We start from the raw sequence: 27,976 nt of genomic DNA, 5'->3' as shown, positions 1-27,976 counted from the left end.
TCCTCTATTTTTCCTTCACACAATTCCTTCGTGGATATTTGGATAATTACAGCTTAAATCTTCGGCGTGTATGTTGAGAATTGTATCACTGAAGATAAAAGGGTTACACCTTTGACAAAGCCTTGTTTCTAAAATAATAATTACATGGTAAATAGTTTTGTTATAATGCTTTTGTTATTGAGTATTTGAATGCATTTGCAAACAGCAGCACATCTCTAAAATTATATCTGGAAATTAAGGTGACAGCTAGGTGAAATACTGTTGCAGCAACTTAAATTGAGAATTTTGTATTTACTGCAGTCTTGTGATCTCACTTGTAAAAAATAAATATTTTTTTTTAAATCCCGCCTTTCAGTTTATGATGATGACTTTATGTCTACTGGATACTATAATGATGAAACCCTATTTGTGCACAGTCACCATTTGTACTTTCTGGCTGGACATTTTGCTTTACAAGAGCATCCCTTCGGAGCACACAGGCATTTTACTGGCTTATAGTTTTGCTTTATGGGATTTACTTCCCTCTTTAACATTTACTAATAAGGGTGATAAATCGTGAGGAGCATCATGCAGTCTGTTTAATACATGCAATGGTGCTTTTCTTCTAAAAATATTTTGCCCGAAAATGTGCAAGTTTTCAGGACAGAAGTTCCCTCGCTGCCTTAGCCAAGCAGCATTGTAGCAGATCTGTGACTCAGAGTCCCGAGACCGGCAACCTTAGCAGCCTTTCTACTTCACTGCAAGCTTTATGTGTCACCACATTGTATTTTTCCAGTGCCTGAACTGTTACACTCCCTTGTATGATGCATCTTTTCCTCTTTTGTGTGCATTGGTGGTCTGTCCATGGCCACAGCCTTTATGATTTGTATCTTAAACTTAATTAGAAAAGCATTGTTCCTAGTTAGGTTATTAAAGTGCAAGGCAACTATGTCGTTCACATCATTTAGAAGAAAACATTTCTGATTGCTTAAATAGCAGTCATGTAAAGTTTTTATCCCTTTTTGCAAAGATCTAAACTTATGCAGGGTGAACACCAGCAAAACTGGAGCCCATATACGTTTGTAAAGACTGGTGATGTTAAAGTCAGTGTTTCCTGTTGCTGCTGACATCTCTTTAAACAAATGCAGTGATTTCAAGCATGACTTTTTGTTGTAGCACATGCCAAGGAATCGTCCTTTACTGTATGTTTCCCATTTTCCAGCTGGTTTGCTTTTTGCTGCTGCCACGCTAACCCTTCTTTACAAGGGAAAAGAAATTGAAGCATGTGCTGACAAGCTGCTGCTGCTTAGTCTGCCTAAGAAGGTGCAGGAGCTCTACCTGGTGGTGCTGACCTTGTATTTGGGGTGTTTTTACTCTGTTAGCATGCCTTACGGACAGCCTGATGACTGTTAACCCTTACTGTCTCAGTCACATTAACTCTTTTTACCATCATGCCTTCTATTTTTATTTTCCCTGTGTAGACGTGCAGGAAGTGGGAGTTTTCCCAATTTACAGCTAGTAGGGTCTCTCTCACACCCATTTATTTGCCTAGCCTGTACCGTAGGCTTTCAATCTCTTGACTCTGGCAAGCTGAAACATTTAGAACTGTCTATGCTTTATGTTTCTTGTTGATGGTCTTCCCTGCAGGTTTAGGGTTAGGTGCTGTGCCTGGCTCCTCCAGGAGCTGCAAATCTCCAACTTGAGCAAAGCAGTAAGCTGATGTGGGTGCTGGAGCATCACAGTACAGACCTTGATTCCCACTGGTGACACGGGGCCAGCAGCTCTGATTACAAGGCATCAGCTGCTAACCATTCACTTGGCCAGTGCAGGCTTCTCATGCAGCTATCTGAAAATCCAGCCTTTTTCTTAAGGTATGGCCGAACAGGGAGATGAAAGCATGTTTTAGCAAGGATATACATGCTCGTATCAGTTTATGTGGGGCCACTGATGGCCATTACTAAATCATTTTGATGTGAGTTGAGTGAAGCTAAATCAGCACACGGGACGTGGCTCGAGGAACATCAGAACCAGCACAAAGTGAGCCATGGAGTGAAATGATGCTAAGATGATCCTTATTGTTTAGTTTTCTTAGTATTCAAGGGCTTGTTTTTGTGGACAGAAGTGTCCTGTGCAATAAAAGCAATTCACAGACAACCCAGTAGAATATATAAAGCAATTTTTCAGCACTGGCTGATCACAGTGAAAAGAAAGCAAAGAGCTTCTATTTATGGACTGCTTTCTTAAGTGTTCATTAGACAGCTTTAAACAGATTAACATAAGTTATCCTAAGTAGTTTTTAATCTTTCCTAATGAAACTGATAATTAAATTACAAAAATATTGAAACTTAGACTTTCCCATAATTACTAAATCAATCAGGAAGTATTCATAGAATGACTTCGCAGCCCCAATGTGCAGATTATTAATTTTCTTTAGTGGAAAAGAGTTTTTGAGTTAATGAGTTCACCCTGCTTTCATAGGGTACTGCTTTGCAAAACCAGGTATCACCATTTTAGACCAGAAGATGGTCTATTCTTTCACACAGCACTCTTTGTGGGAAGGCATCTGTGATGGTACAGTAATAAGAGAGGAAAAAGAAACCTGAGCAGCATCTCCCATTCAGATGTTCTGCGTGAGAACTCTGCTCTCCAAACCTGTCCCGAATCCTCATTTCCATGATCCGTGCCATCGCTGTAGGGAAGTCCTGTCTCTGTGCATAGTAAAGGTGCTAATAAAAGCTGCCAGCCAATAATGAGCTTAACAGGGAAAATAATTTTAACTTCTTTTTACTCTTCTATTGTAGACAATACAAGCTAAGCATAAAAATAATACATAAATACCCTAAATGTTTTGGTTCATTTTTTTAATTTGATGAATTAGACAAGGAAACGTTGAGTAATTAGCAGTAAATGTAAGAATGGAAGGACATTTTATTTAATAGCACCAAATTAGGATTTTCTAATATTTTTTAAGAAACTTATTTAGTGATACTGGCTAAGTTATAACACTTCATCATTCAGTTATTAGCTATGCTGTGATTGTGACCATGCAGAAGGACAACCCTTCATTATTGTTTATTTAATCAGGTTCTAAAATTTTGGTATATGAGCAATAGGTTACTTTGCTTTTTTAATTAAACGGGTGTGGGACGTTGCCTTGAATACTTGGCGATGCTGAGTAGAACGTACTGGCTAATTCCGCTTTGAACATTGCTTATCTTCATTTATAATGCAATTATTCTGCATTCTTGCTGCCTTATCTTTACAGCCTTACAATGGTGTCTGGTGTTTGGTGAAATTGTGCTTATGCATACACGGCTTTTATTGACTTCACGAGCATGTGTAATGTTGGGAAGGGTTTGAGCAATCTGAATGTCATTGGCAGTTCTTTCTGGCAGCTGATGTGTTGGGAAACCAACTTCTCCCTGTAATATACCTATGGTGAACCATAAAACAGTAGGTGACCACTAACTAGGTTTTCACTGTAATTAAATCTCAATGATAGTAACCACCAAAGTCCTAAATGAGGCTCGTGCTTGTGCTATTACATAAGCATAAAAACGTGGGCAAAAGGAGGGAAGATCAGATACTTCTCCCTGGATACTTCACACTCGTAAAAGCCCTTCTGACTGATACAGGGTTCAAGGCAGAATAATTTTCACTCGGTCCTCGTCTGCTTACAAAGTGGATTTCCTGGTTCCTATGAGGATGTTACAAAGCTGAATGATCTCCTTTTTTCTATGGCTGTGGTCTTGTGATCTGTTTTTGCTCTCTTTCAAGAACAGACTGTTATTTTCTTCTTTTTTTGCTAGAAATATTGCTGTATAGTGTCATCGTAATATGTGTTAGTCTCCTTTTCCTCCCTGTCCCTTAACACTGATAATTTAGGTCTGGTTTTGATAGACAAAGAGCTGTAGGCCTTTATTTCTGTTGAATTTACTTCTCCAATGACTTCCAGGTTTTTCCACTTGCGGTAGAAGAGAGGGATCATAATTACGTTCGAGGGATGGACACTTGCTTCTTCAGGTTTCATGACTGTCACTCCTTTTTTTCCCATTTTTTTTTATGATGAAGACAGTCTGTATCCATAGTTACTTTCTGTTGGTGATTTCTTTTTTCACTTCTCCATCATACAAGTTTCATTATTGACAAAAATGGCTCAGACAGCTTCAAAGCATTCCTAATGTTTGACAGCAGGAGGTAAAGAACATCCCTGCAAAAATCTGAGTTAAGATGAAAACACTGCAGTGGCAGCTTACGTATGTCAGTTGTCCTCAGAATAATGATCTTTTTCCTACTAAAACAGATAAAATGCAATGTGACAACATCTGTGTTGTTACAGATCCAATTTAATTCAGCCGTTTGAATTACAAACATTATTTGGAGGATTTTTTTTAAACTGGCTGTTGAATATGTTGCAGAAATTTCTTTGAAGAAAGTTCAAGCTCATATAACTTGTATTTTGCAGAGACCGCCCTTCCTCCACTACTTCCATAAAGTAATTTTAGTCATACTAAAACAAATTTTAATTTTCTGGCCTCTAAATCCAAGAAACGTACCGGTGAGTTAGCAGTGCCCTTCATGGTAGTTTTTAGCATCTTTGACATATCATTAGGAGAATTGGTCATGCATTCATAATGTGGTAAACTGTTGCATTATATAATCTTTTTTTTTATTAGAATGTGGATATAGAGAAACAACATTGACTAAAAGAAATCGTTGGGGTTTGTGATCTTAACTTTGTTTTGTTTTGCAATGCCAGAGATGTTAGCTGGATTTTGTAAAATATTTCTTCTGCTCCTGCACTTTGTAACAGTTCTTCAGGGATCTCTTGAAGCATTTAATTTCTCTTTCCCTTTAAGACAACATTTTCATCTAACACTAATTCATCATTCAAATAACCCAAATTTCTGTTTAGTATCATGTTATTTAGTACAGCTTCTTCTTAGTACAATACTTTTCATCCTTGCCCTCAGACAATCATACTCTTACAGTAAAACATGCAACGCATAAATGTCTTGGGGAAACAGGCACAGAAATGTTTTTGTACATGTTTAAGTTCTTTAAGGTTTTCTTTAAGTTTTTTACTTACATGAATAGCAACCTCATTAAAATTATGATGATGTCTGACACCGTGTGCTTTCTGTATATACATACCCTTGTAAACTCAGTTCTGCAAGATGTGCATCTCTTCATTTGCTGTAAGCATAACCATTTCTCAGTCTAAATTCTCACAGGTTATAGACACGTTATGAAGTAAGGATAATTCTGAATTGCAATTTTTCCTGTTTTCATCACAGAGTTTTCAAAGATGTCTGCAGATATACCATTAAATATTAATATCAAGGAGCCCCGATGGGATCAAAGCACTTTCGTTGGACGAGCCAGTCACTTCTTTACTGTAACAGACCCCCGGAACATTTTGTTATCTGATGCCCAGCTGGAAAATGCAAGACAAATTGTTCATGATTACAGGTATAAGCATACGGTTATATATTTTAAAGGAAATACTTAAGACACTGTATTGCCCTGTCTTCTTATTTCAGGGCTTGAAACACTATCAGATTTGCTAATGAATGGGGAAATCATGTCATCTGAGAAACTCTGTTAAGTATTTGAAAATACAAAAGTGTCTAAATCTGAAACAGTGTTTAAAACTGCTTCTTACGTGTTATATTGGTGGGGCACGTAGTTCCCAGGTAAATCCAGGTAAATTTTCAAAATTTCAAACTAATGACTCCAGAGATTTTAGCACTAATATCCTAATATGGTTTGAGTAAATAGAAGTTTGATGCTGGATATATTAACTTAGCCAACATAACCGCTGCTAGGAGTTTTGATTCTTCTTATTTCTCCAATTCATTTAAAAGCTGAAGACCTACAAGCTAGCTATGGGGGCAGATGAACTTAGTATGAACATCCTCAAATCCTCTCATGCTACATTTGTCACTGGAAGATGCAGCATTTTGTAACTGTTGTACTGTTTGCTATTGTTCTGTCTTTTTTTTAATTTGTCCCCAGACAAGGTATCGTGGCACCTGGCTTGACTGAAAATGAATTGTGGAGAGCAAAATATATCTATGATTCAGCCTTTCATCCAGACACTGGTGAAAAGATGGTCTTGATTGGCCGGATGTCAGCTCAGGTACCCATGAACATGACTATCACAGGTTGTATGATGACCTTTTATAGGTAAGTAGTGGCAGCATTACACATAACCATTTGCCTACAAATTAGATAAGTAAAAATCAGTGTTATTTTAGAAGATGTGTAATAAATATTTGAAAATGTAAAATTTTGCTTCTTTTTCTCTTCTCTCTCTGCTTTCCCTCACACCCACACTGATTAGTGGTTTCCTCTAGAAGTAGCTGTGAGATAAGCCCTTGGCCCCTTCTACTCCTTCACCAAATATCCCTCTTTTCCTCTCCAAACTGGGAAAGTTGAATGTTCCAAAACCCCATCCTTGTAGGAGAGTTGTGTGAAGGACAAAGAGGAGGAGATACCTGGGAATCTCTAAGCTTAGAGATTTGGCATGTAGGACATACTGTCTGCCAAGTAAGTACTAACTATGCTTCTGTCCATCATTAATCAAGTTCTCCAGCTCCTGTTTGATCCTTCTATTTCCTTATAGTTCTTGAATCACTGATACAGTGAAGTCCCCCAAAGTCAGTGGACTTCTGTTCATAGACTTCGTGCTAGAAATATTTTTGTGAAACAATGCTTTGTTAGCAAGAATTAATGGCAATTTCAGAGGAAATAATAATTGTATGTTTGAAGCTGAGATTTTACAAATTCTTGACTCACCCATTCCAGAAAGGCACAGTCGTTTTGGAAAGCGCTCTGCTGTGTTTTTAAAAAATAGCCAAGATAATGAATAAAACAATCAGTGTAATTGCCCATTCATGAGCACTGCTTTCTGTTAAGTGGTTATTCTTTTATGCATGTTCTATTATCATCTACAATACTTACACATAATATAATTATAATTACAGTAGCTCTATACTTTTCTATACTTTTTTTTTTTTTTTTTTTTTTTTACATTATTCACATAGTCACTCAGATTCAAAACTAGGCTATTTTAGCCTGGAAGATGTTGGTTTATTAGGACCAAACCCTTAGCAGAGGATTTTGTAGAAGTGTTTAAATGATGCAGTTTAGGCTCTGTCTTACTGTGTGCTGCTGTGTTCTGGTTACTGCTGGTCACTGGGAGAAACAAATTCCTCATTATACCTATGAGGACTTTTAGGCACGCAGTAAAGCAATGTGAGTCATGCCTGACCTTTGCAGCAGGCCTAACATCCTCTACCACCGCAGCAGCAAGGAAACTGGAACAGATGAGTCAGGAAAGAGAGTTGCTCATGCGTAAGAAGAACAGAGGAAGAATAGAAGTAGTGATGGAGAAAATCCAGCTAGTTTAGCACTGTTACTTTGGTTTCTCATTCAGATACCAGAAACTAGAGGGAGTAAGAATACAATTTCAAATTTCCTTTATTTTTCATTTTTTGCAGTCTTACAAAATAGCTTATCTTCCAATTTCAGAATCAAAGCATCATGATAGACACACACCTTCTTACTCTAGCATCTCCTCCTTGCTTTCCTGCTTGTTACAGAATAATCCATACAACTACTGTTTTGTTTTGGTTTTGTGCTCTTAATGTCCATTTTAGCCTTTCAATGAGAACCACATTTCTTTATTGTCACTGCCACATTAGCTTGTCAAATGGGGACTCTGAGACTTGTGAAGAATATGTTTGTTCGTTTGTTTGTTTTGTTGCCCCCTCATGCACATTCACAAGCCAGCACCTTTGAGTCCTAAGACATCTTCATACTGGCAGTGGCACCATTTATGAGAACTCCTTGGAGACTTTTGTGCTTGGTCATTTTCACCCACCATTAATGCTGTACTGAACCAGATAAATTTCTGTGCTGTACCTGTACTCCTTAAACATACAGATATTTGCATGAAAATTGTTTGTCATTTTGGAATGTTGTCTTTGGTTCTCCATGTATCTGAATGTTTTGGTGTCTTGGAGATATATGAAACAATGAGGTCATACTAGATTTTTGAAGACTGAGAAGATAAACCATATCTCTTAAAACCCAATTCTCAGTCACTTATGGAGCTTCTAATGAGAACAAGTCAACTGTAAAGGAATAATAACACTAGAAAAGTGTTCTAGTTCTTAACAGACATTCATTTTTTTCTACGTTTTCTTTTTTATAGAGAAGTTTGCTGTAATGGTTTTGTTATTACTACAAACCATTGTCCCAAGTGAACCTTTCTATTTATTTTCAATGCTTCTAAAATCTATTCCTAGGAGTAGCTTGTAGTTTCATTATTAAGACAGTATCTCATTGACTGAATTGTTTTATTCAGATGAACAAGAAACTGCATGATTGCTGCTTGCACAGGCTTTTCTTGATTTGCCATCATTTTTCTGTGCTGTTGATTCATCTGTGTTTTCAAAAATGCTAATAATTGTTTCTCTTTTCAAGAACAACACCAGCGGTGGTTTTCTGGCAGTGGATTAACCAGTCCTTCAATGCTATAGTAAACTACACGAACAGGAGTGGTGATGCCCCAATTACTGTCAGGTCAGACACTGAACCAGATACTTCCGATATGTTTATAAGTTGCTCTCTGATGTACTGGAACAAGGTTGGTCTTTACAGTTTGAGATGATAGATAAGTTTATCAGTGTTTATTATCATTCTGATGATGGAGGTGAGACCTCTGTTTCTGCCCTTAAAGATAAGACTAAGTGCCTCACTCATAAGCAGTTTACCAACAGCACAGGATTTAAGAGCAGTCTGTGTTGCATTGATCAGTCACCCAGTTGAAAATGCTCTCACTTTGGTGTTATACTAAGGTATTTCTAAGTTGATGAGTTGTATAGATCTCCAGGTGTCTTTCTGTGTCACCTTCCTCTCTGTGTCCTGCAATGTAGCGCACACCATACTCTGTGCTTACTTGCAAAGAGGACCTTTCCTGGTATAGGTCTGCACAGTACTTTAACTGAAGGCAAAGAGAGGGATTAAGTAGGTGCAGAGAGCCAGAAATCATGAGTAGGAGACTGTGGAATTGCAGTGCTTAGCTTCCTGGTTTTGAGACTGGCTTTCTTGTAGATGTCTGGTAGGAAGCAGTGGATTAAAGAATGTACAGACACCTCTGAGCTGGGAATTATATAAAGTGTGGCTTAGGGCATATTGAGTAGGATTTGGGTGTTTACAGCATAGCTACATGTATTTTTTTTTTTTTTGTACAGTTGGTTTCAATTGCTCTTGCAGACATGACCTTAGAAATCTAAACTGATTTTATCAGTTTAAGCAATTAGGAAATTAAACACAGAACTCAATTCTTGAAAATGTGCGTTCAGATGCAAGAGAAAATGCTGAACAGATAGCAGTGCAGAATTAGTAGAACCTGATTCAAAGTTAAAATGTTGCCTGCATGTTGTTACTACCGATGGTGAAAGAAAAGTGGTTAATTTATTGTCCCATTTGACTGTTCCATCCTTTTCTTACTGCAGTGTCACAGAAAGGTCTACTTTTTAAATTTCATAGGTGGAGGGGGCTAACTGCATGTGTAAAAGGCAGTCATTTTTGAAAATGTAATAAATGTAATTGTTGTCCGTGTGCAAACATCTTTATTTTTGTTTTAGCCAGCTGGGAACAGCCTATGTTTCTGCTACCACAGGTGCTGTTGCAACAGCTTTAGGACTGAACGCACTAACAAAGGTATTGTCGATGCTTTTTTTCCATTCTTAATGAGATTTTTGGTGTTCTGTGAAATGTCTCATTTCTCCTCCTGTGCATACGTCATGTTGTGCACAGCTCCCATTATGGAGTTGAATTGCCTTCTTTAGATCCCAATCTTATTTTTCCCCCAAATAGATGCTTTTATATAATTTTTTTTAAATGTCCTATACTTGCTGTTTTCACAACACAAAGTGTATCAAATATAAGTGCATTTTTTCCAGTTTCTTTTTAACATGACAAGGTAGTATTGAAAGTTAATTGGAGTGGATGTGTAATTACAATGATGTGGAACTGTTAAACCATGAACTGTATGTTTGTGTTTTTGAGGTACAGTATCCCTTCTGCAAACATGAAAGCCTGCTCTAGGCTGGCTGAAGAACATGTGAAGAGGTGCTTCTCTTAAATGCAGAAAACTCAAATTCTTTCAAGAAATGCACAGCATGTTCAAGAAGGAAGATTTTTTACAAAAAAAAAAATCTATTTTATACCTCTCTGTTTCTGCTGTAATATACCAGGAGTGGTACAGCATCGACAACCAATGCAATTCCAATTATACAAGACATAGACTAGATGAATAGCTTTGCACAGTGAGTGCCTGTAGATGTGAAGAACCTATTACAAATGCTGCTGGCTGTAATCTTGCCAGTGGAGGCAGTGAAGTTAAGGTCTATTTAGTGTTCCCGTTGGGCTGATAGGCGTGCTCAGAAGCTGACACTTGTCTGCAGTGATGCTATTAAATTAAGATAATTTTTGCCAGTCTCCTGACAGCACTCACCTGACAGAAGTACTTATAACTTAGGTCTCATTTCTTTTTTTCTCCTTCGTCCCACCAGTGATGTTTTTGCTGAATTTTAATTTAAAGGAAATTAATCTGGTCTATCATGAACACATAAAGCATCTGAATATGACCTTTTGAAAAAATTATTATGTAATAATTTTTCTTTTTTTTTCTTTTCCCTCTGTCCTTTTCACAGCATGTCTCACCTCTTATAGGACGGTTTGTTCCTTTTGCTGCTGTTGCTGCTGCTAACTGCATTAATATTCCACTAATGAGACAAAGGTAGGGAAAAGAATGAAGATCACTCATTCTAGAAGAAAGGATGTTATTGAGTTTTTAGATCAGCAAGGTACTAAATAAAGAACATTATGTATCTTTAACCTGTTTCTGAACCTTGCAAAGACCTCATGCATGATCTTGTTTTGATTGATTGATTGTGACACGTATAAAATAGAACATCCTCATTCTCTTCAGATAAATATCCATTTAGTTCTTCAGTCTTAGATCTCAGAAACCAAGTACCTGTCCTTCAAGACATGATCACATGGGCCCTTTAGATACAAACTGCACTTTGGAAAAATATAATCATCTCAAAAATGGTGCTTCAAATCCCACATACAGAAGTTAGTCATAGAAGTCAGGCTTTGGAATTCTATTTAATTATCTGAGATTACAAAAATATGCACTTTCTCAGCAGCAAAGTTTTACATATATATTCTAATTTGACCAGGACTAAGAGTAGAAATAAGGAAAAACAAATTAAAAGCATCCTCTTATAAACACAAAGTTATGATCAAAAAAGGGAGTCTTTGAAGTTTATATTCATAGCAAAGTTCAGTGCATGGTATTTTACTTCTTATAGAAGATGGGGAGAAGAATTAAGGCAGTCCTCAGTCTATATGCCCTTCTGTCTGCTTCTCATTCTCCAAAAGGTTCTCCCCAGTACGCAAGTTTAATATCAAATCCTGTGCGTAAGCAAAGGGTAGAGAATAATACAGTTATAGAAATGTAGTTAGCTTTGTGCATACATGTACTTGTATACTTTTAAATATGCTCTTGTTAGTTAAAATGTAAACCCAGACTAGCATGCCAGAGAAGGATTTTCACAAAGCCTTCATGTTTTAGTTCAGTTAAACTAATCTTCCTGTATTCCCCATGTTGTCTGTGGAAAAGGACAGACTACTCTGAGAGCAATCCAGAAAATTTTACTCTTCTGATTTTTTTTGAAGAAACTTCTCCTTTCTGTGTACTACAGAAGTAATTGATCTTGAAATACATATGACCAGGTTCAAGTGTCAGATTGATGTTACAAATACTCAGTTGTTCATTTCTTAGCATATTTTCCCCCAGATCTTTCTCTGTCTTTTGAAATATTTATGCCAAAGATGGAAAATAAAAATAAAGAATATAATGGTTATATTTGACAAATTTAAAAAGGAGAGATATTATGACAAAAAAGTGGATACATGTATGTCAGTCTCCATTACATTTTTCCGTCTTATTCAACAGGGAACTAAAGTTTGGAATCCCCATCACAGATGAGAATGGAAACAGACTGGGTGAATCAACAAAAGCAGCTCAGCAGGCAATTACTCAGGTGGTTATATCAAGGATTCTTATGGCTGCTCCTGGCATGGGTAAGAGTAACTTCAGTCAAATACGGCACTTACAGAAAAATTATTATGATTTCCTAATGTGAGTGACACCTGAAATTCTATATAAGTGATTTTCTCAAAATCGAATTATCTTACAATTATGCATGCAGTATTTATATTTGTTAAATTTTAAACCTACATTTCTTACTGTAAAAACATTCACGATATGCTACACTGAAGTGCGACAGATCAGTTACTGGGATGCATTTGCAGAAATGATACAGGTAGCAAAGGAATGGTAGCAAATTCTGCTTGACTGGAAGTAGTTTATTGAAAAGTAGATGCTTTGACCTATGCCAAGTTACTGAACTCAGGTTTAGTTATGTGCAAAATTAGAAGTTCCACTTACTGGGATAGTCTGCCTTTCTAGATAGCAATCCATTATCTGGATATGTGAAATGAAAGCTCAGTTTCACAAACAATTGTGAAAACTGAGTTACCGTATTAGTTCATCTAAACAGAAAATTAAAACAAAGTGCCTTTTTCTCCAAGGTTGACGTTTGTTTATTTTTTAATCTTAATTTGCAGCAATTCCTCCCTTTATAATGAACACATTGGAAAAGAGAGCATTTTTGAAGGTTAGTCTTTGATATTCTATGTATACGTACTTTGCATACTGAGTTAATATTTTTGTGTATTTAAAATACTTTGAGTCTTGATATTTTCTTCCCAACCAGTCCTGGAGGACATCGTTGTAGAGTATGCTTTACAGCTGTTGCTTTCTTTATGGCTTTCGTAGACAGAGATAGCTTGGTTCTTTTTATCATTCTGTAAAATTAAAATATTGTGAACTTTTTTGTTACTCTAGTAATCATCCTTAAAATGCAGAGTTTCTCCTAATAAAGAAACCTTCCTTTTATCAAGACTTAGAATGTAGCTTATGCAAAAAACAGCAAAACTTTGTATAATGCTTTTTTTTTTTTTCCAAGATGAAGAAGCATGGGAAGTTGCCTATTTCTATTTCTTTTTCTAGGATATAAGTTGCTAAAATATTTCATTTCCTATTGTTTCTGTTCTTCACACTTGTGCATAGCTTGATTACCCTTGCCCCCCATTAACAGGAAACACTATTACTCAGAATTTTGAAACAGGAAACGTGGTGGATGAGTTTTAGAGTAAAAGTCTGTCCCTGCTGCTTTTGTCTCTCAAAAAAAGTGAAACTGCAGTGCATCCAAATATACTACTTGCTTGCAATTTAAAGAGCCCTGTACTGATTTGACTTACTTGCTGATGGCTTTTGACACACGTCCTGTTTGAATAACTTTAAGCAGCTGTTTCGTTCTTGAGAATGTAATACTCAGAACATTAGCCTTTGTTTTCAAAAAAAAAAAAAAAAAAGTTATTTGAGAGCAAAGATGATTTTACATGTTTTCAACATGAGAGAAATGTCAAAAATGCAGTGAATTCAACTGGCAAATACATGGCATTTGTGAAGAAATTGTGAAAATTCTCAGGGTTTGCAGACCTATTGTTTTTGTGCAGTATAATCAATATAAAGGTGTTGTGAATTTTTCAGATCAGCAAAAATGAGCGATTTCTTCAGTGACTACTCAGTGGTCTTTGGTACCATCATGACCGTTTATGCTCACCTGTTCCTCCCCCTCAGCCTCAAAGACTGAGCAGAGGTGAAACACTGCTCTGCAGGTAGTCAGTTGTAACACTTGGTAGAGATTAGTATTAAAACCATTAAGGAATGAGCTGCATTTCTAACAAGCAGCTTCTGCATGTTCTTTTGAGGTTTCAGTCACACCATCCCCTTCGCAGTTCTCCAGCACCATCCACAGAACGCTTTACTAACTCATTTCTTTAGTCTGCTTTGCACGACATCACCACTCTTTAAAAAAAAATCTGGTAAGCTTGCCAAAGCATACTAAGCAATATGCAAGGCCAGACAACAGTTAAATGTTTTTTAAATAATGAAGAAAAAAAATAGAATGATGTTCTGCAGTAAGACAGAAAGAAACAAATACTTCTGGAATGCTCGTCTCAGTGATAGCAAGCTATCATCCTCTGACACTTCAAATAAGATAGAGATCATATAGTTCTATTCATCCCATATTCTGATAGTGTTTTGCATGAGGACATTTTGACTATAACGTTAGTATAAATTACACTGTTCCCAAAAGTTATTACTAGAAAATGATTCAAAAATGGTTTTAGAACACAAGCACATACTTGCTGGTTCAAAAAGAATCTTATTACTTCCTCAGAAAGCTCTGAAAATTATTTTTATATACATATGTGTGTGTGTGTGTTTTTGCCATAGGTTTCAGCATTGGCTTGGCTGCTTTTTATGCAGTTAAGCAGTCTAGTGATTCTTGATGATGTATACTGGCTGTATTATTTTTCCCTACTGACAAGCACTTGACTAGCTGTGTGCAGAACCAAATTTATTTGCTGCAGCTGAAGGATCCATAAATGACTGTGCCCTGAGGCACAGGGTTTTAGTTGCAGATAACATTTCTCCTAAGGCAACACTTCACTTCTTCCATAGAAACTTCTGAAAATCACAGTTGAAACTGAAGTGTTTGATTTATATTACCGCTCTTGTATCTTCAGCTACTGTTTCTCTCATGTTCTGCATACTGCGTTAATATTCAGCTTGATTCCAGAAACTTCCTTTAAGGTCCTTAAAACAAGCTACTTCGGGTTCTCCTAGTGTGCAACTAAAATATGTATTCAAAGCTGCTACAAAACCAGAAAGCTTTTTTTTTAAAAAAAAAAAAAAAAGCATCTTTCTTGAATGCCTTATGCCTTAGATTATTCTATGCATTCCTAATTTAGCCATCCTTTCATTAATTCATTTTCTTGAAAACAGACGTAGCTAGACTGAGAAAACTGATAGATTTGGGGATCTAACAGTAAAAGGAAGCAGTTAGGGAAAAAAATCTGATTCCCCATATGGGTTTTGTTGGTTTAATTATCATTTCTCCATTTTCTGTTTGTACTAACTGCTAAAGATGCCACAAAGTCATCTGGAAGTGAAATCCTAATTTGAAACTGCCTTCTTCTGTAGTTAAATGATAGATCTTTAACAGACTAAATTCTTCTGTCCTCTTGTACTTCTCTATTTTATCTCTTTGGAAGGATGCGTAGCCTCTGTTTGGGACTTGCTTTACTGTTTTTAAATTGTTCCCTGGGCATCTATTGACCTTCTACGGTCAGTGATTTTACTTTACCATCTCTCTTAATTAGTGCAGTCTGGTACAATTCTTGAAAAATAAAGGCAATTCTTGAAAAATAAAGGCTATAAATCAGATTGGGCACCTTGGCAAAATTGTTCCACCAAAGGAAATAGATGTTATTTATATTGTCTACACTAGACACCTATCAGATTAATGACCAACTTAGTTGAAAGCTAAAAACCAGCATTTACTATCATGATACTCTTCTAGTCTTTTTAGCTGTTACAAGATATTTGGGGCTCTTCTGTTATGTATCTCATACTGCAATATTTATCACCCCTCTCCCTTAATTCTCCTCATAGTCTGCAGCCATTCAGAGTACCGAGTTTGACTTCCTGTCTGTCAGTCTCTTACCATTTGAACTCCCTCAATATATAAAATCTAAAGCCTTTTGAGTAAATTTATCTCAAATGATTATCAATTGAAGGTATGGTTAGTGGAATGCCAGAACAGCGGAGCACAGCTGAATTCAGTCTTTATCCTTCTTGCTTGCTTGTCTTTTTCCATTTATTATCTATTGTTACAGGTTACTGCTGAGTTGCACAGCTCTTCCTGCACTTATTTCTGGATTACAGATTGACTCAAGGGAGGAAAAAAAAGAACAATCTTCTACATCATTTCTTCTCTCAGGCTCTGGAGAAATTTTAATACACAATTGTTTACCATGCCTCTTACACTGCTGTGGCCTTACTTACTCAGCACCATCTTTCTCCTACTGTGCTTTCTAAATGTCTTTTTTCTATTTCACATCTCAAGTACTGCTTGGCTTTTTGTTCACCTTCACCAGTTTTCCCTCTGACTTCCATATCTTGAAAACTAATGCCTCTTGCAGAAAAAAACATCACATTTGTTGAGAACATCATCCACTATAACACATTTTTACTCATCTGTTTTATTTAAAAATCAGTTTCTTATTATCATAGCAGTTATACGTCCTACTTACTGAAGGCATTGTTTTTATTGTAACAAAAAAGCCCAGTACAGCAGAGTTATTTGAGTAGTTCTGGTTTTATTTCATTAGTAATTTCAACTAGAAATCTAACATGGGTTATGGGAGGGGATTGCTCAATCGTTTAGAGACCTACAGGAAAACTATATTTCTTGGCATGTGTTCAATGTTAAGGAATGTAGTAAAAAAAAAAATCTGCATTGTGGGTTGCTTTCTCTGCATAGCCTCCCCCCTTCTTCCACATTTTTCCTTTAATAAAAGGTGTTGAGGTGTTCTCTTGGAGAACTGGAGTGTATTAGACTGTGTGGTAAAGGGGCGAGTTCCTACACACCACAGCAAATCATAGGACAGGAGGAAGGGTTAAGAGGAGTAGACTTTTTTTTTTTCCATTGGCACCTTCCTTATTTTTGGTTGGCAGTTGCTGTGGTGCACAAAACAAATCTCCTGTGTTAAAATCATTTGATGTCACCAAAGAGAGCTGTAGCCAGACCTGGCTCTGCAAAGGAATACCTAGCCCAAATTCACTGTGCCCTCAAGAGGCGTGGCAGCACATTGCACCAGCAGCACCGCGACAGAGTGACTGTGCTGCTACCTAGTGCAGGCTTACATGACTCAAAAATAAGTTTCCCACGTACTCAGATCAGGACCAGTTCATAAATAAAGCCAACCACCTTTAAAAGCAGTTTAAGTGACACTCTGAATAACATGTGTATCACTGGGAATTTTCTCATTGCTTACAAAGGGCTGAGATCAGGCTCTCACACCAGAGCTCAGGCTTAAGGAATGCTGGTAATTGTGTTACTATCATCATGTAAAAGTCCTTCAAGTGCAACCTGTCCCTACAATTCAAGAAAGAGGTTTCCAAGAAGGTGGGAAGAAGAAAAGATGCTCATACTCACTGTGTACCTTTTATTTTAAACAGAGATTTCCATGGATGAGCGCTCCCATTCAAGTTGGATTAGTTGGATTCTGGTGAGTGATTTCTTCTGGTTGTTTCTGCTATTTTAAGGTGTAACTGCAGGTTTTTGGGAAATAGTAGCAATATTTTCACTTTGTTTAAAAAAAAAAAAAAAAAGCTATGTATTATAAGGCAGTAAAGACAAGCTGCACAAACGATATATTGCTCCAGTGAGCTGAGAATAAGACTACAGCAGTTGCTTCATTTCCACATGTGTAACTGATAATACCATTTAAAAAAAGCAAGCAGTTAGTAATGAAGAAGCTGCCAAGAAAAGAAGGGGCAGGGGGAAAGAAAGGGAGTGACAAGAAAAGGCATGTAGTAGCTTGATTAGAAAAGATGCTTTGCCTGCCATCTTCATAAACAATAATTGGAATCTAATCTTGTCATTTGAATCCTTAAAATGTCTGGTTAATGGAAGGTTTCATTTGCTGTTGTCTAGCATTTTATGTTGCTATGTACATCAGTACAAAGCACTGAAAGGACAAATGAGTTTTACACACATTTGAAGGCTGGTATTGATGCATTTAAGTACTAGATTGTAGCTAAATGATTTCATAAGATGTAATGCAGTGAGAAATAGCTTACATAATATTTAATGGAACTTTAGCTCACTGTCCACACTTTTTTTTTTGCCTAAAGAGTTACAAATTTCCTTTTAGCACTCTAAATATAGTAAACCTATTTTTGTTTTCTCTAGTCTTGTGTTTGCAACACCCCTGTGTTGTGCGCTGTTTCCTCAAAAAAGGTACGTATTCCTCTTAGGTTATTTTTTCTTTAATGTTACACTCCCAGATGCATGCAAGATACTGCAAAGAGACACAAACAAATTGTCATTGCTTTCCAGAGCATACAGTCTCAATTCCCATATAACAAATGTGATAAAAAATGAGAATATTCATAAAAGTAATAGTTACATTACTCATCAGTAATACATAGTTGAATTGGGCTAACTCATTTACAAACTGCTAGCAGCTTCAGAGATGCAGTGAAGTAGGGATACAGAGCAAGAGAGGATTGGGTGAGTAGTTTAACCGTAGCATTTCAAGCTGGAAACTTCCCTGGTTATAGAGAACAGCACTTGACTATATGTGCTTATTTGCAATTTGATTAATGTTTCTCCAGAAAGAATTCTTCTTCAATACAGAAAGAGCTCAGTACTCAAAACTCTTAGAGAAAATATTTCAGAATGAAACCTGGATGAGTTACCTTCAACTGAAATTAACTCAAATTGCAGGATGTACTATAAACACGGTCTTAAATTCAACTAACCTGTCCCCCTCTCATTATTAGTGGTTGTCACAATTACTACAGTAAGTTGACAAGCTGCTAAATTTAGCTTAAAAGATACCAGCTGGAGCTGAATTGGTTAAAATAGTGAACATTTGTAGTTTTTGACTTCCAAAAAAAAAAAAAAAAAATTCTCATCTGATTTAACTGAGTAGCAAAAAGCACATATCATCTGTTTCCTTGCCTGGCATAGCAAAAAACTGTGGTTAAAAAAAAAGTATCACAAGGCTACCTGGAGATGACTTGGTTCACTAGATTGTCAACTAGCATAGAACTGTCACAGTAACACAGTACTGTGGTACAGTTCTTGAATCTAACCAGGGCTCTCAGTTTTACAGGAAGATTAGATCTCAAACTGTGCTTAGGAAATTGCAGCTATTTACATGACCTGGCAGCTGAATTCACTTGACTATGAGATGGCTTTTATAAAAATAAACATTTTATTGAACTGAAAGGTAGTAAGTTAAATAGGTAAATACATTATATTTAAGAAAAAACATCTTTAGGAAAGGAAGTTTCTATTGCCAGCAACAACCTTAAGCAACTAAGAAGATTCCTACCCTCATGATAGTAGGAAATTCGCTGTTTCTTGATAGAATATCTCTATTGCCTTTTAACTGCAGGTTCATTTGCCCCTGTTCTGTGAAGTGGTTTCTCATAAAAAGTTCAAAAAATCTGAAAGCTTTTTCACAATCCAGGAATTTTAAAACAGATGCATCATCTACCTTATTTTAGATTCAAGTGCTTGTTATATATAACCATCTTACTGTTTCTTTTGCTCAGTTCTATGTCTGTAACACGCTTGGAACCAGAATTGCAAGCCAAGATCCAAGAGAACTGCCCTGAACTAGAACGTGTATACTTTAATAAAGGACTATAATTCAAGGAGGGGAGAATACCTGTCAAGGAGGACCTTGTGAACTTATTTTTGAATTGTGTGCCAACATAGTTGAAAAGGAAAATTCACTTTTAACTGATCCTTTTGTTAAACAAATTTGATCATCTGCATTATTTTACATTTTAAAACTTTCCTTGTTGTAGTGTTTAAATTACAAAAGGTCATTTTGTCCACTTTGGTATTGATTAAAAGTTTAACCATACATATCCAAAAATGTTTACATAAGCTCTCAAGCAGCTACAATAATAAACAAGCACATAAAGGAGAATACTATTACATTGGATTTGCCACCTGTTCCAGTAACAATGGGGCAGGGATCTCTTTCTGAAAAGTCATAGAGCAACTGAACGAAGCTGCCATCCTCTGGCAGCAACAGGACGGGTAGCTGAACGTGTCAGGAGGTTGTGCAGGAAGGGCTTTTTACCAGGAGGCTGGTTAGGTTGCAGGTTTTCCCTGTTGGCACAGAACCTTTTCTTTAAGGTAGACATTGGAGGAGCCTGGAGCTTCTGCACAGTGTGGTACTGCTCAGCAATACAAGCTGCTTTCTTACGCAGATCCAATTTTACCAGCATCATGTTGTTCTGCAGTTCTGCCAGTGTTTGGTCCTGCAAAAGGAAAGATATTTATATATTTAGAAATGTGACAAGCCTAACTGCTTAGTTACTATGAACTGAAGAGGATAAACTGCCTTTGCTGAAGTTCACTAACCAGTGTGGCCATACATAAAGGCTTTTTCTGTCACTAGTATAGCAGTACAATAACAAAATAGGAACAGTAAGGCTAAGAAAGAAATCCATCCTGCTGCAAACATGTTGCCATAGCAACTATGATGGAGTGCAGTAGATAAAGGAATGAGAACTGAATTCTCCTACTGATGCAGACCTGGTGCACACAGACAAGTGACTGAACAGGAACAGTCTGGGTCTCCTTTAGAGAGTTAAATATGCTGCCTGACTCAGCCACTGGAAAGTTAGCAGTATAGCTCCCCTAATACAATAGGCAGTATGTGGCTAGAGGACAAGTCATTTATATTTTCAGCTACAAGAACTTAGATTTATCTGCTGATTATGTCAAAGTGCATAAATTAAGCCCCCTTGCACCTGCAACAAAACAGAACATTACCTGTCTAGCCAGAATGTCATCACATGTACAGAGAGTTTCTCGAAGTTTCCCAGCACTTGTGCTGTGACAGCATGCCCTCTCTGCAGACTGAAGAGACTCCCCAAGTTTCTGTAATTCCGAACGCAGCAGTCTCACATTCTACAGGAAGGAAAAAAATAATAACAGTTAGCTTTAACATCATTCTAGAAACAGAGCCACTCTGAGGGTAATCCAGACATGCGATATCTAAAGAGATTCATCTGTGCACTGGGATCACAAACACAAACACCTTCTACATCTGTGGTAAAGGTTTGTTTTCACAGACCCCTTGCTATCAACCACTCATTTAAAAACCTGGAGACAGCAGCTCCAAATGGCTTTAAATTGGCAACCTCTTTGCCCTGCGAGAGTTCCCTTCTGTAACAGAGACGGAATTACCTTCTGTCCATCTTCCAGCTTCCTGTCTACATCCACAGTAAAGGGTTTGGCAGAGGGAGGTGGCTCCAGTAATTTCTGGTACTTGCGCAGCTCTAGGAATACAGAAGATGTAGTGAGCAACAGTTCATAAGCTTTAGATTTTTCTTAAGTGTAGACTCCCCTTCAGACAAGCTGGTACAGGCAAGATGAGAAGAGCTTTCAGTTTGTGCAGACATGCACAAACATTCCAGGCTTTTCCCTTTCAGTTAAGCAGAGGGACTCAACATTTTGAGCAGGGAAATGATCCTGCCCTGAAGTGCATCATGTAAAAAAAAAAAAAAAAAAAAAAAAATGGGAGAGGTCCTTCCTGTCTATCCATCAAGGTATTCCTATATTCTACAACTACAAACAGTAGTTATAAGATGTCTGAATCCAATGTACCTTACTGAAAAAGCATCTCTAACCCTCTGTAAGGATTGTTTGAGCACAATTCAGAGCAAGTGCAGCATCACCACTTTACCTGCTGTTGCTGTATTCAGCTCCATTTGACATTGCTCCAGTTTGGCTTTAGTATCTAGCAGCTCCTGTTGCAGAGCACATGAGGCAGCCACTCGCTTTGATCGACGCAAGCCTTGCTGCTCTGAGTCCTTTTGCATAGCATCCAAGTTCTCCAATTTTTGTTTTGCTGCCTGCAGAGCAGTTTGGAGCTCCTCAATCTTCTCATCACGCTCCTTAAAGCAAATTTAAGGAAAGGTTAAAGAAGATCTTCTTAATATAGTTTTTGCTCCCTGAATTTTTCAGGGTCTTTTTTCCAGGAGACATTCTCAATAATTCACTTCCCACACTGAACCCAGCAATTAGTGTCCTTTAAGTGAAGATATTGAATCTATTTTTCCTGAGATCCTAAGCCACTTTTTCCAGCCTGTTAGCACATTTTGGAGAGTTGGCATCTTCAGATAGGTCTGCAGCAAGTCCCAGAGGCCACTCATACTATGAAAAATAGGGACAGGCTCATACTCATCATCACAACTACAATTAAGAGAAATTCACAGAAATTATCTGAAAATTGCAAAGCAAGCCACTAGCAAAAAGAGTGAAGGGGGAAAGTATTATGTTGAACAAATCAGGGAATAAAAATGATTTCACAGTAGCTTCCAGATTAAGGGCCAAAAATCTGAAAACCCAATGAACTACATAATTGGTAAGAAATGAAAGTTGTGGATCAAGTTATCAAGTAATAAGCACAACAGAAACCAAAATCCTTCCTCTCAGCCTGCATAACAGTCACCTTCTTGGACTCAAGTACTCAAGTCCTCTCTCAGGCCATTGCCAGTTTCCTGATGTCATTCCATTCCTGTGAACAAACCTGGATCTCCTCCTGGTAGTAGTCAGTCAGCGACTCCTTCAGGTTATTCAGCTTATCCTCGTACAGTTCCTCCAGCAGCTCCTTCTGGGCATCAACATGTTGGCTACAAAGAGAACGAGCACCTATATGCATCTCGATCTGGCAGTCCTTGGTGCTGCAGCACACCCTGAACAAAGGGAGGCTGATCCACATAAGCTGTACCTGCACCACTGCTCCTTCTGTTTTATGTGCTCCATCATCTCGTTGCAGATCTCCTCACGGAGACGCATTTCTAGTTGCAGCTTCTCCTGCCGCTCTTGCACCAGCAGTTCTCGTGCAGCTTCTACCACACGCAACAAGTCCTGTAAGAAGAAAAAGCACTCTTGCTCATACCACACAACAGAACTAAGACCTAGAAGAAACTAGCTGGTCCCATACCCGTAGGCTGGGGTGATCTAGGTTTCAAATGCTTTTAGTCACTTGGGAAAAAAAGTTGCCAGGCTTGCTCTTAATTCATTTCCCATGAGATGCTTTAAACAACACTGAGCTATCTCTTTAGCAGCTTCCTCTACTGCACTGCCCAAGGCTGCACCTGCTTTTGCTGCCTTGACACATTACAACTTAAGTCTCTGTAGGTATGCGTCCGGACCAAAGCTATGTTCTTGCATCTATAAAAGCTGACGAATAAATCACAACCCACCTCCTTCTCATACATGGAGACATCTGCTTCATCCTCACTGTCCTCTGATTCCACTTCTTCCTTTGCCACTGCCTCCAGACCCTGGCTGGTTCTCCTGCTGTGCTCTTTGATGATTGATTGTATGGATGGCAGTCCCACCTTTGTAGGAGGAGCCTGAACAAGCTGAAAGGGAAAAGGATATTATTACCAGTCCACAAATCCTAGAAGTCACGTAGTCTTTTAACATGGTACTTCTCTACAACTTGTAAAACTTTTCAACACAGGAGAAGCTTTAGTGACTGTAGAGATAACGATCCACTATAAAAGCACAGGGAAGAAGTGCAAGCATCTTCCCCACCTTGTGATGGGAAGGGACCCGTTCCCACAGAAGCAGGAGGTATCCTGAGCATGTCACAAAGCTCATTTGTTTTACTTACCTGGCTGGCAATGGCTGAGAACTTGGCTACATACAGGGTTTCATCATATGTAGATGCACACTGATTAATGTTGACAATCATGCAAGAGCGCCCACGTCCAGTGAAAAAACCCTGGAACACACGGGTCAGCTTGCTGTCCCGGAAGGGAACCACAATCTGCTTCAATCTATGGGGAGAGACAAGAGTGAGCCCATGGGAAAGCTAAAACAGCCTCCTCACACCCTCCCTGTGAAATTCCAGAGGCTCACTTGGACTGCTGGTTCTGACGGAGGGCAGCAATGCAGCGCCCCAGGGTATGGAGGGAAGTATTAATGTTGTTCGCTTCCTTCATTCGGTCCCCGCTTTTCTGGTCTTTGCAGCGCTCTGACCCCGCGAGGTCACACAGGGAGAGCCTGAAGAAAACACAGATGGTATCACCTGAGCTGCTAGGTTTGTTCTGTTCTCACCAGATTTACAATTCAGACACCTTGCAATCACCTACCCTGCTCACCCTCCCAGCTCCCTCAGGAGGGCAGAGAAGGCTCCTTTAGGGAAAATTTGGGGTAGGTCCTTCTGTCCAGGAATAGCCCAAGTATGAGGGTTAAACAAGATAACACTAATACAGGCTTAGCTGTGACACATTCAATCCTCTGCCCATCCCCACAACAGCCACTTTCCCAGGCACTGATCCAATTCATTTCCATATAACTACATCTGAGGAACAGGCAGCAGCAGTCAGATCAGCCCCACCACAAGGGCAAGGTTACTCATGTTTACCTTCAAAGAGGCTGGGAAATCTCAAGTTGCACTTGGCAGCACTCCTCACAAATTCCTCCACACTATCAGCTGCAGGCCTTAGGAGCAGAAATATTTGCTCCTCCCAAGTGCTTCCAACAAGACCTTCCTTAAAATACTTCTGATATCCCAGATCCATAACAGTTAAGAAAGGAAAAAAAGAAATCCTAGCAAGCATGAAACTCACTCGCTGATTTTGGGAACAATTTCACTGCCACCTCTTTGCAAGTGCAGAATCCGAATGGAGAAGACACTGTGACTGTAAAGAAAAATTCAGATATTAGAAAAGGAAATGCAATATTTCTAAGTTCCTCAGAACTGTATGTCTGTTAAAAACTTCCCATCCCAGACCTGCGACTGGAGTTCTGGTTCATGTGGGTGCTAGCAAAACTCTGGTTTTTCCGACCCAGTTTCAGGAGCTTCCAGGCCTCATCAGCATCACGGACATTGATCCAGTTTAGATCTGGAAAAGCAGGCATGCACTGAGCAAGGCAGTTAAGAGACTGCAGCAGTTTCCTGATGCCACCAGGGCCCACATAGTGGGCTACTCTAAATATCTTCCAGTCAGATCTACCTTTCACATAGGGATTGCCAGTCTGGTCTTCACAGAGCCGCAGTGTCTGCCTCTTGCGGTTCTGGCCAGGTGGAGTTGGTTCTAACAAGTCGTAGATTAACTCATTGTAAATCTCAAAGAAGGAGACCCAGATGGAAAACTGCACATCTCCCGTGGTGGTGGAGAGCGAAACACGATCTAAGTCAGCCCAGCGAGGGCCCAGTTCTGAGCAGGAGGGAAGAAAAAAAGAAATGATTGCAGCCTTTCACTGGTTCAACCTGAATGGTTCAGGTCAAGGCTGAGGTGTCTTTCTTCAGCAGGAACACAATCCCTGACTGACATCTATTCTATGTACATCCTCCCGTTTAGGGCTACATTAATGTCGATGTCCAGTCAGACAGCCTAAGGTTCCCTTTAACAGTATTTTCCTTTGTAAGGATTTAAGTACTTGGTCTGAACTCGGGAAGCACAGGATACTGCACACAGAACTCTTCCCGGGATAAATGGAGTCTTAGTGCTTGTCACCTCAATCACTCCCTGCTTCTGGATGTCTCATCAGCTTGTAGTTCCTATTTCTGTATTTGACAATCTGGCACCAGTGCTCAGTGCAACATGTCGCTTTGGCACTGTGCTTTCCAGCAACCTCCACAGCATGGCAGTCAGCTGCTCCATAACCACTTCTCATGAATCAAGTGGGTGTCAAGTAATTTTTCATTTCACATCTAATCATTAATTAGTGGTGAATTCTTCATATGTTGATAAGACACATACAAAGTTCCACAGCCCACAGATCCTTATCTTTCAAAGGTAAAATCTGAGGGACTACAGCACCTTTTCTCCCTTACCCCACAACACAGCATCCAAGTAGCTATTGCCTTTTCTTCCCCCATCCTCCAACAACAAGCAGCAGGTAGTACGTACCGTCTGTCTGGCTGATGTCTGAATGGCTGGTGAGGTGGCTAGATGAAGAGAGGCCGGCAACTCCACTGTCAAAGCTGCCACTGGTGGTGGCCTGGAGCTGAGATTCAGCACTGTGACTCCTTTTCAGTGGTGTTAACAGCTCCTCCTGCAAGGAAACAAAGAACATGACCATGTAGTATGACAGCATCCTTTCCTGACAATTATTAAGCCTCCTAGAAGCGACATGCTTACCTCCCACGGACCTCCCCGCAGCATGGTTTGTTTCTTGGTCTCTTCCTGCCGAACCTGCCTGCTGTCCAGCCAGATCACCTCATTGGAGAGCGAAGGCTTCAGGTCCATGGCTTGGTACAGCCGGTCCCCCACGCTATTGAAGATGACTGCTAAGGAGCGAGGCAGAATCCCACCATCCTTGATGCTACCTGAAGCAACAACAGCAGCAAGCTGAGGATTAAACATGAATGTAGAAGCACAGAACTACCTCAACAGGCTAGTAACCTCACACTCTCCTTACCCTGAATAGTGTGAGTCTTCCCTGAATTGGTGATCCCATAGGTGTAAACCAGCCAGTTCTGCCCATCCAGTACATCCTTTACCACCTGTTTCATTGTCTCATCAAAGAACAATTTCTGCCCCACGTCTGGTCCAAAAATCTGAAGCAAAACACATGAAAAATTGCCTCATGTAGGTATTTCCTACCTTTTGAATGCACGTGATCGCTCAAGAAATAACAGTTAGTTCTTAGTTCCCCTTCCATATCCCCTACATTATGAACAAGCCTGCTAGTAATTCCAGTCCAAGCCCTCTACAAACACTTGCTTAATGTAGTAATATGCAGTATTAGTACAGCTTTTAGCATGTTTAGAGCTTCATAAGCAAAATAAGAGTTTGACATTTGCTTCTGAAAGGGTTAGCAGGATCAGATTAAAAAAAGGAAATTAAGAAAACAGCTACAAAAACAAGTAAACTGTGTAAGAGAGCGTGGCTCATGAAGGTATTACTATGTAAGCCAACTTTTCAAGCTGCACTACTGGTTTAAGCTCAAAAATCTTCCAAAAATCTTGTCCCAGTTACCTACTTGAGTGAAAGAGAACCTATGTGCTGCTTGTCCCACTCCACGTTCTGTGCTCCGCATGGTGAAGGAGTCCTTGGGGGCTCTTAGAAGAAGAGTCTCTGAATTCTCAATGCAGACACAACCCTGAAAGAACAAATAAAATCCATCATTTCAATGGCTCACAAGATGCCATGGCATAGAGAGCAAAGGAAGATAACTTCTCCCAGCAGGCACACAGGCACCTAGCTCAGAGACTGCTTCATTCAGCATCTCACCTGGTCTTCTCCTTTCTCCAGCTCTGTAGATTTCAGAGGTCGAACTCTCAGATACACCTTTAATTTCCCATTAACATCTTCAGCAGCAGCCTGCAAAATCAGCACAGATTAAGCACGCTAGCCAGAGAGGTAGTACACAGCTGCATGGAAGACACTCAGCTACCCTGATGTACTGATCAGTAGTTAATGGATGCTGATCTTGACACCAGTGAAGCAACAGCATAAGATAAGCCTTCTTACACGTTTCCACATGCACCAACTTCCCCTTTTGTTTATGTAGTGAATCAGACAAAGAACCCAAAGACCTGACACCAAGTCCAGCCCCATAGATAAGCACCTCACGAGGATGCACCACGCTAACCACAGCTTCCACAGGCACACTGCTCATAACAGAAGCAGCTCCCCCCAGGCCAACATTTCATCCCCGGCTCTTTCGAAGCGTCCCCGCTGGCCCTGCACTGTAAGATCCTGCACCCACACGTTAGGGCAGGGCCCTGTGTGTGTGCCGAGGGAGCTCCAGCCTCACCTGCTGCGAGCCCTCGAGGTTGGGCGAGATGGCGGAGAACTCGGACAGCAGCGCCTTGCGCACGTCGGCCCCGAACCCCGCTGCGGTGGACTCGAGAACGGGCGAGGGAGCGGCCTCGTCGTCGGAGAAGAGCCCGGGGGAGGCGAGGGCTTGCGCCATGGCGGCTCGAGCGGCCGCTGCGGAGCGGGGATGTGCCGAGGGGACCGCCGCCGGCTCCCCTCACACGGGCCCTACCGAGAGGGCTTCTCCGCACGCACGTTATTACCGCCGGTGCCCGCCTCGAGAGGACCCAGCCTCGTGCCCGGCCCCGCAGCCGCAGCACTGACCCCCACTGCTCCAGCCCCGCCGCCCTCCTCTGAGCCGCGCGGTGTCCGCTGCTGCGGTTTCAAACCTCGCCGCCCGCCCGCTCCACCAATGGGAGCCCGCGCCCTCGAGGCAACCAATGAGAG

The 27,976-nt window shown here is 39.6% G+C and overlaps 2 protein-coding genes across 3 annotated transcripts in view; one reads left to right on the top strand and one right to left on the bottom strand.

Annotated features, from left to right (window-relative positions):
• The window catches only part of SFXN1 (sideroflexin 1), a 25,287-nt gene extending 5,571 nt beyond the window's left edge, over nucleotides 1-19,716 (top strand). Inside the window, exons 2-11 of one of the 2 annotated variants that reach the window (XM_084536176.1) lie at nucleotides 5,277-5,451; nucleotides 5,998-6,168; nucleotides 8,473-8,571; nucleotides 9,639-9,714; nucleotides 10,710-10,795; nucleotides 12,023-12,150; nucleotides 12,697-12,746; nucleotides 17,225-17,274; nucleotides 17,961-18,008; nucleotides 19,334-19,716. In XM_084536176.1, coding sequence (XP_084392302.1) covers nucleotides 5,288-5,451; nucleotides 5,998-6,168; nucleotides 8,473-8,571; nucleotides 9,639-9,714; nucleotides 10,710-10,795; nucleotides 12,023-12,150; nucleotides 12,697-12,746; nucleotides 17,225-17,274; nucleotides 17,961-18,008; nucleotides 19,334-19,430 — 969 coding nt within the window. In that variant the 5' untranslated portion in view covers nucleotides 5,277-5,287 and the 3' untranslated portion in view covers nucleotides 19,431-19,716. Of the gene's footprint in view, nucleotides 1-5,276; nucleotides 5,452-5,997; nucleotides 6,169-8,472; nucleotides 8,572-9,638; nucleotides 9,715-10,709; nucleotides 10,796-12,022; nucleotides 12,151-12,696; nucleotides 12,767-17,224; nucleotides 17,275-17,936; nucleotides 18,009-19,333 lie in introns of both variants that reach the window. The other variant, XR_014698065.1, reaches the window with a different exon arrangement.
• KIF20A (kinesin family member 20A) lies at nucleotides 18,022-27,862 on the bottom strand. Its single transcript, XM_084536175.1, has 18 exons — nucleotides 27,528-27,862; nucleotides 27,002-27,091; nucleotides 26,751-26,870; nucleotides 26,187-26,325; nucleotides 25,907-26,094; nucleotides 25,676-25,820; nucleotides 24,776-24,979; nucleotides 24,553-24,664; nucleotides 24,389-24,460; nucleotides 23,676-23,819; nucleotides 23,428-23,593; nucleotides 23,012-23,173; nucleotides 22,534-22,673; nucleotides 22,333-22,435; nucleotides 21,487-21,697; nucleotides 20,988-21,079; nucleotides 20,571-20,708; nucleotides 18,022-20,053 (listed from the first exon to the last, which is right to left on the bottom strand). Exons 1-18 carry the CDS (start codon nucleotides 27,684-27,686, stop codon nucleotides 19,781-19,783), a joined length of 2,658 nt encoding a protein of 885 aa, XP_084392301.1. The 5' UTR covers nucleotides 27,687-27,862; the 3' UTR covers nucleotides 18,022-19,780.
• Between the last annotated feature and the right edge of the window lie 114 nt (nucleotides 27,863-27,976).

This window comes from Aythya ferina (assembly GCF_964211825.1).
Source record: "Aythya ferina genome assembly, chromosome: 14".
Taxonomy (NCBI): Eukaryota; Metazoa; Chordata; class Aves; order Anseriformes; family Anatidae; genus Aythya; species Aythya ferina.
Note: the sequence above shows the minus strand (reverse complement) of the source record. Positions and strands in the feature narration are given on the sequence as shown.

What these genes read in the sequence shown, in the direction of transcription:
- KIF20A (XM_084536175.1), bottom strand. Translation starts at nt 27,686, where the DNA reads ATGGCGCAAGCCCTCGCCTCCCCCGGGCTCTTCTCCGACGACGAGGCC. An exon ending in CGTCAGAACCAGCAGTCCAA is followed by an intron (nt 23,594 to 23,675) that starts GTGAGCCTCTGG and finishes CTCTCCCCATAG; the next exon opens with ATTGAAGCAGATTGTGGTTC. An exon ending in AGCTGGAAGATGGACAGAAG is followed by an intron (nt 20,709 to 20,987) that starts GTAATTCCGTCT and finishes TCCTTCCTGTAG; the next exon opens with AATGTGAGACTGCTGCGTTC.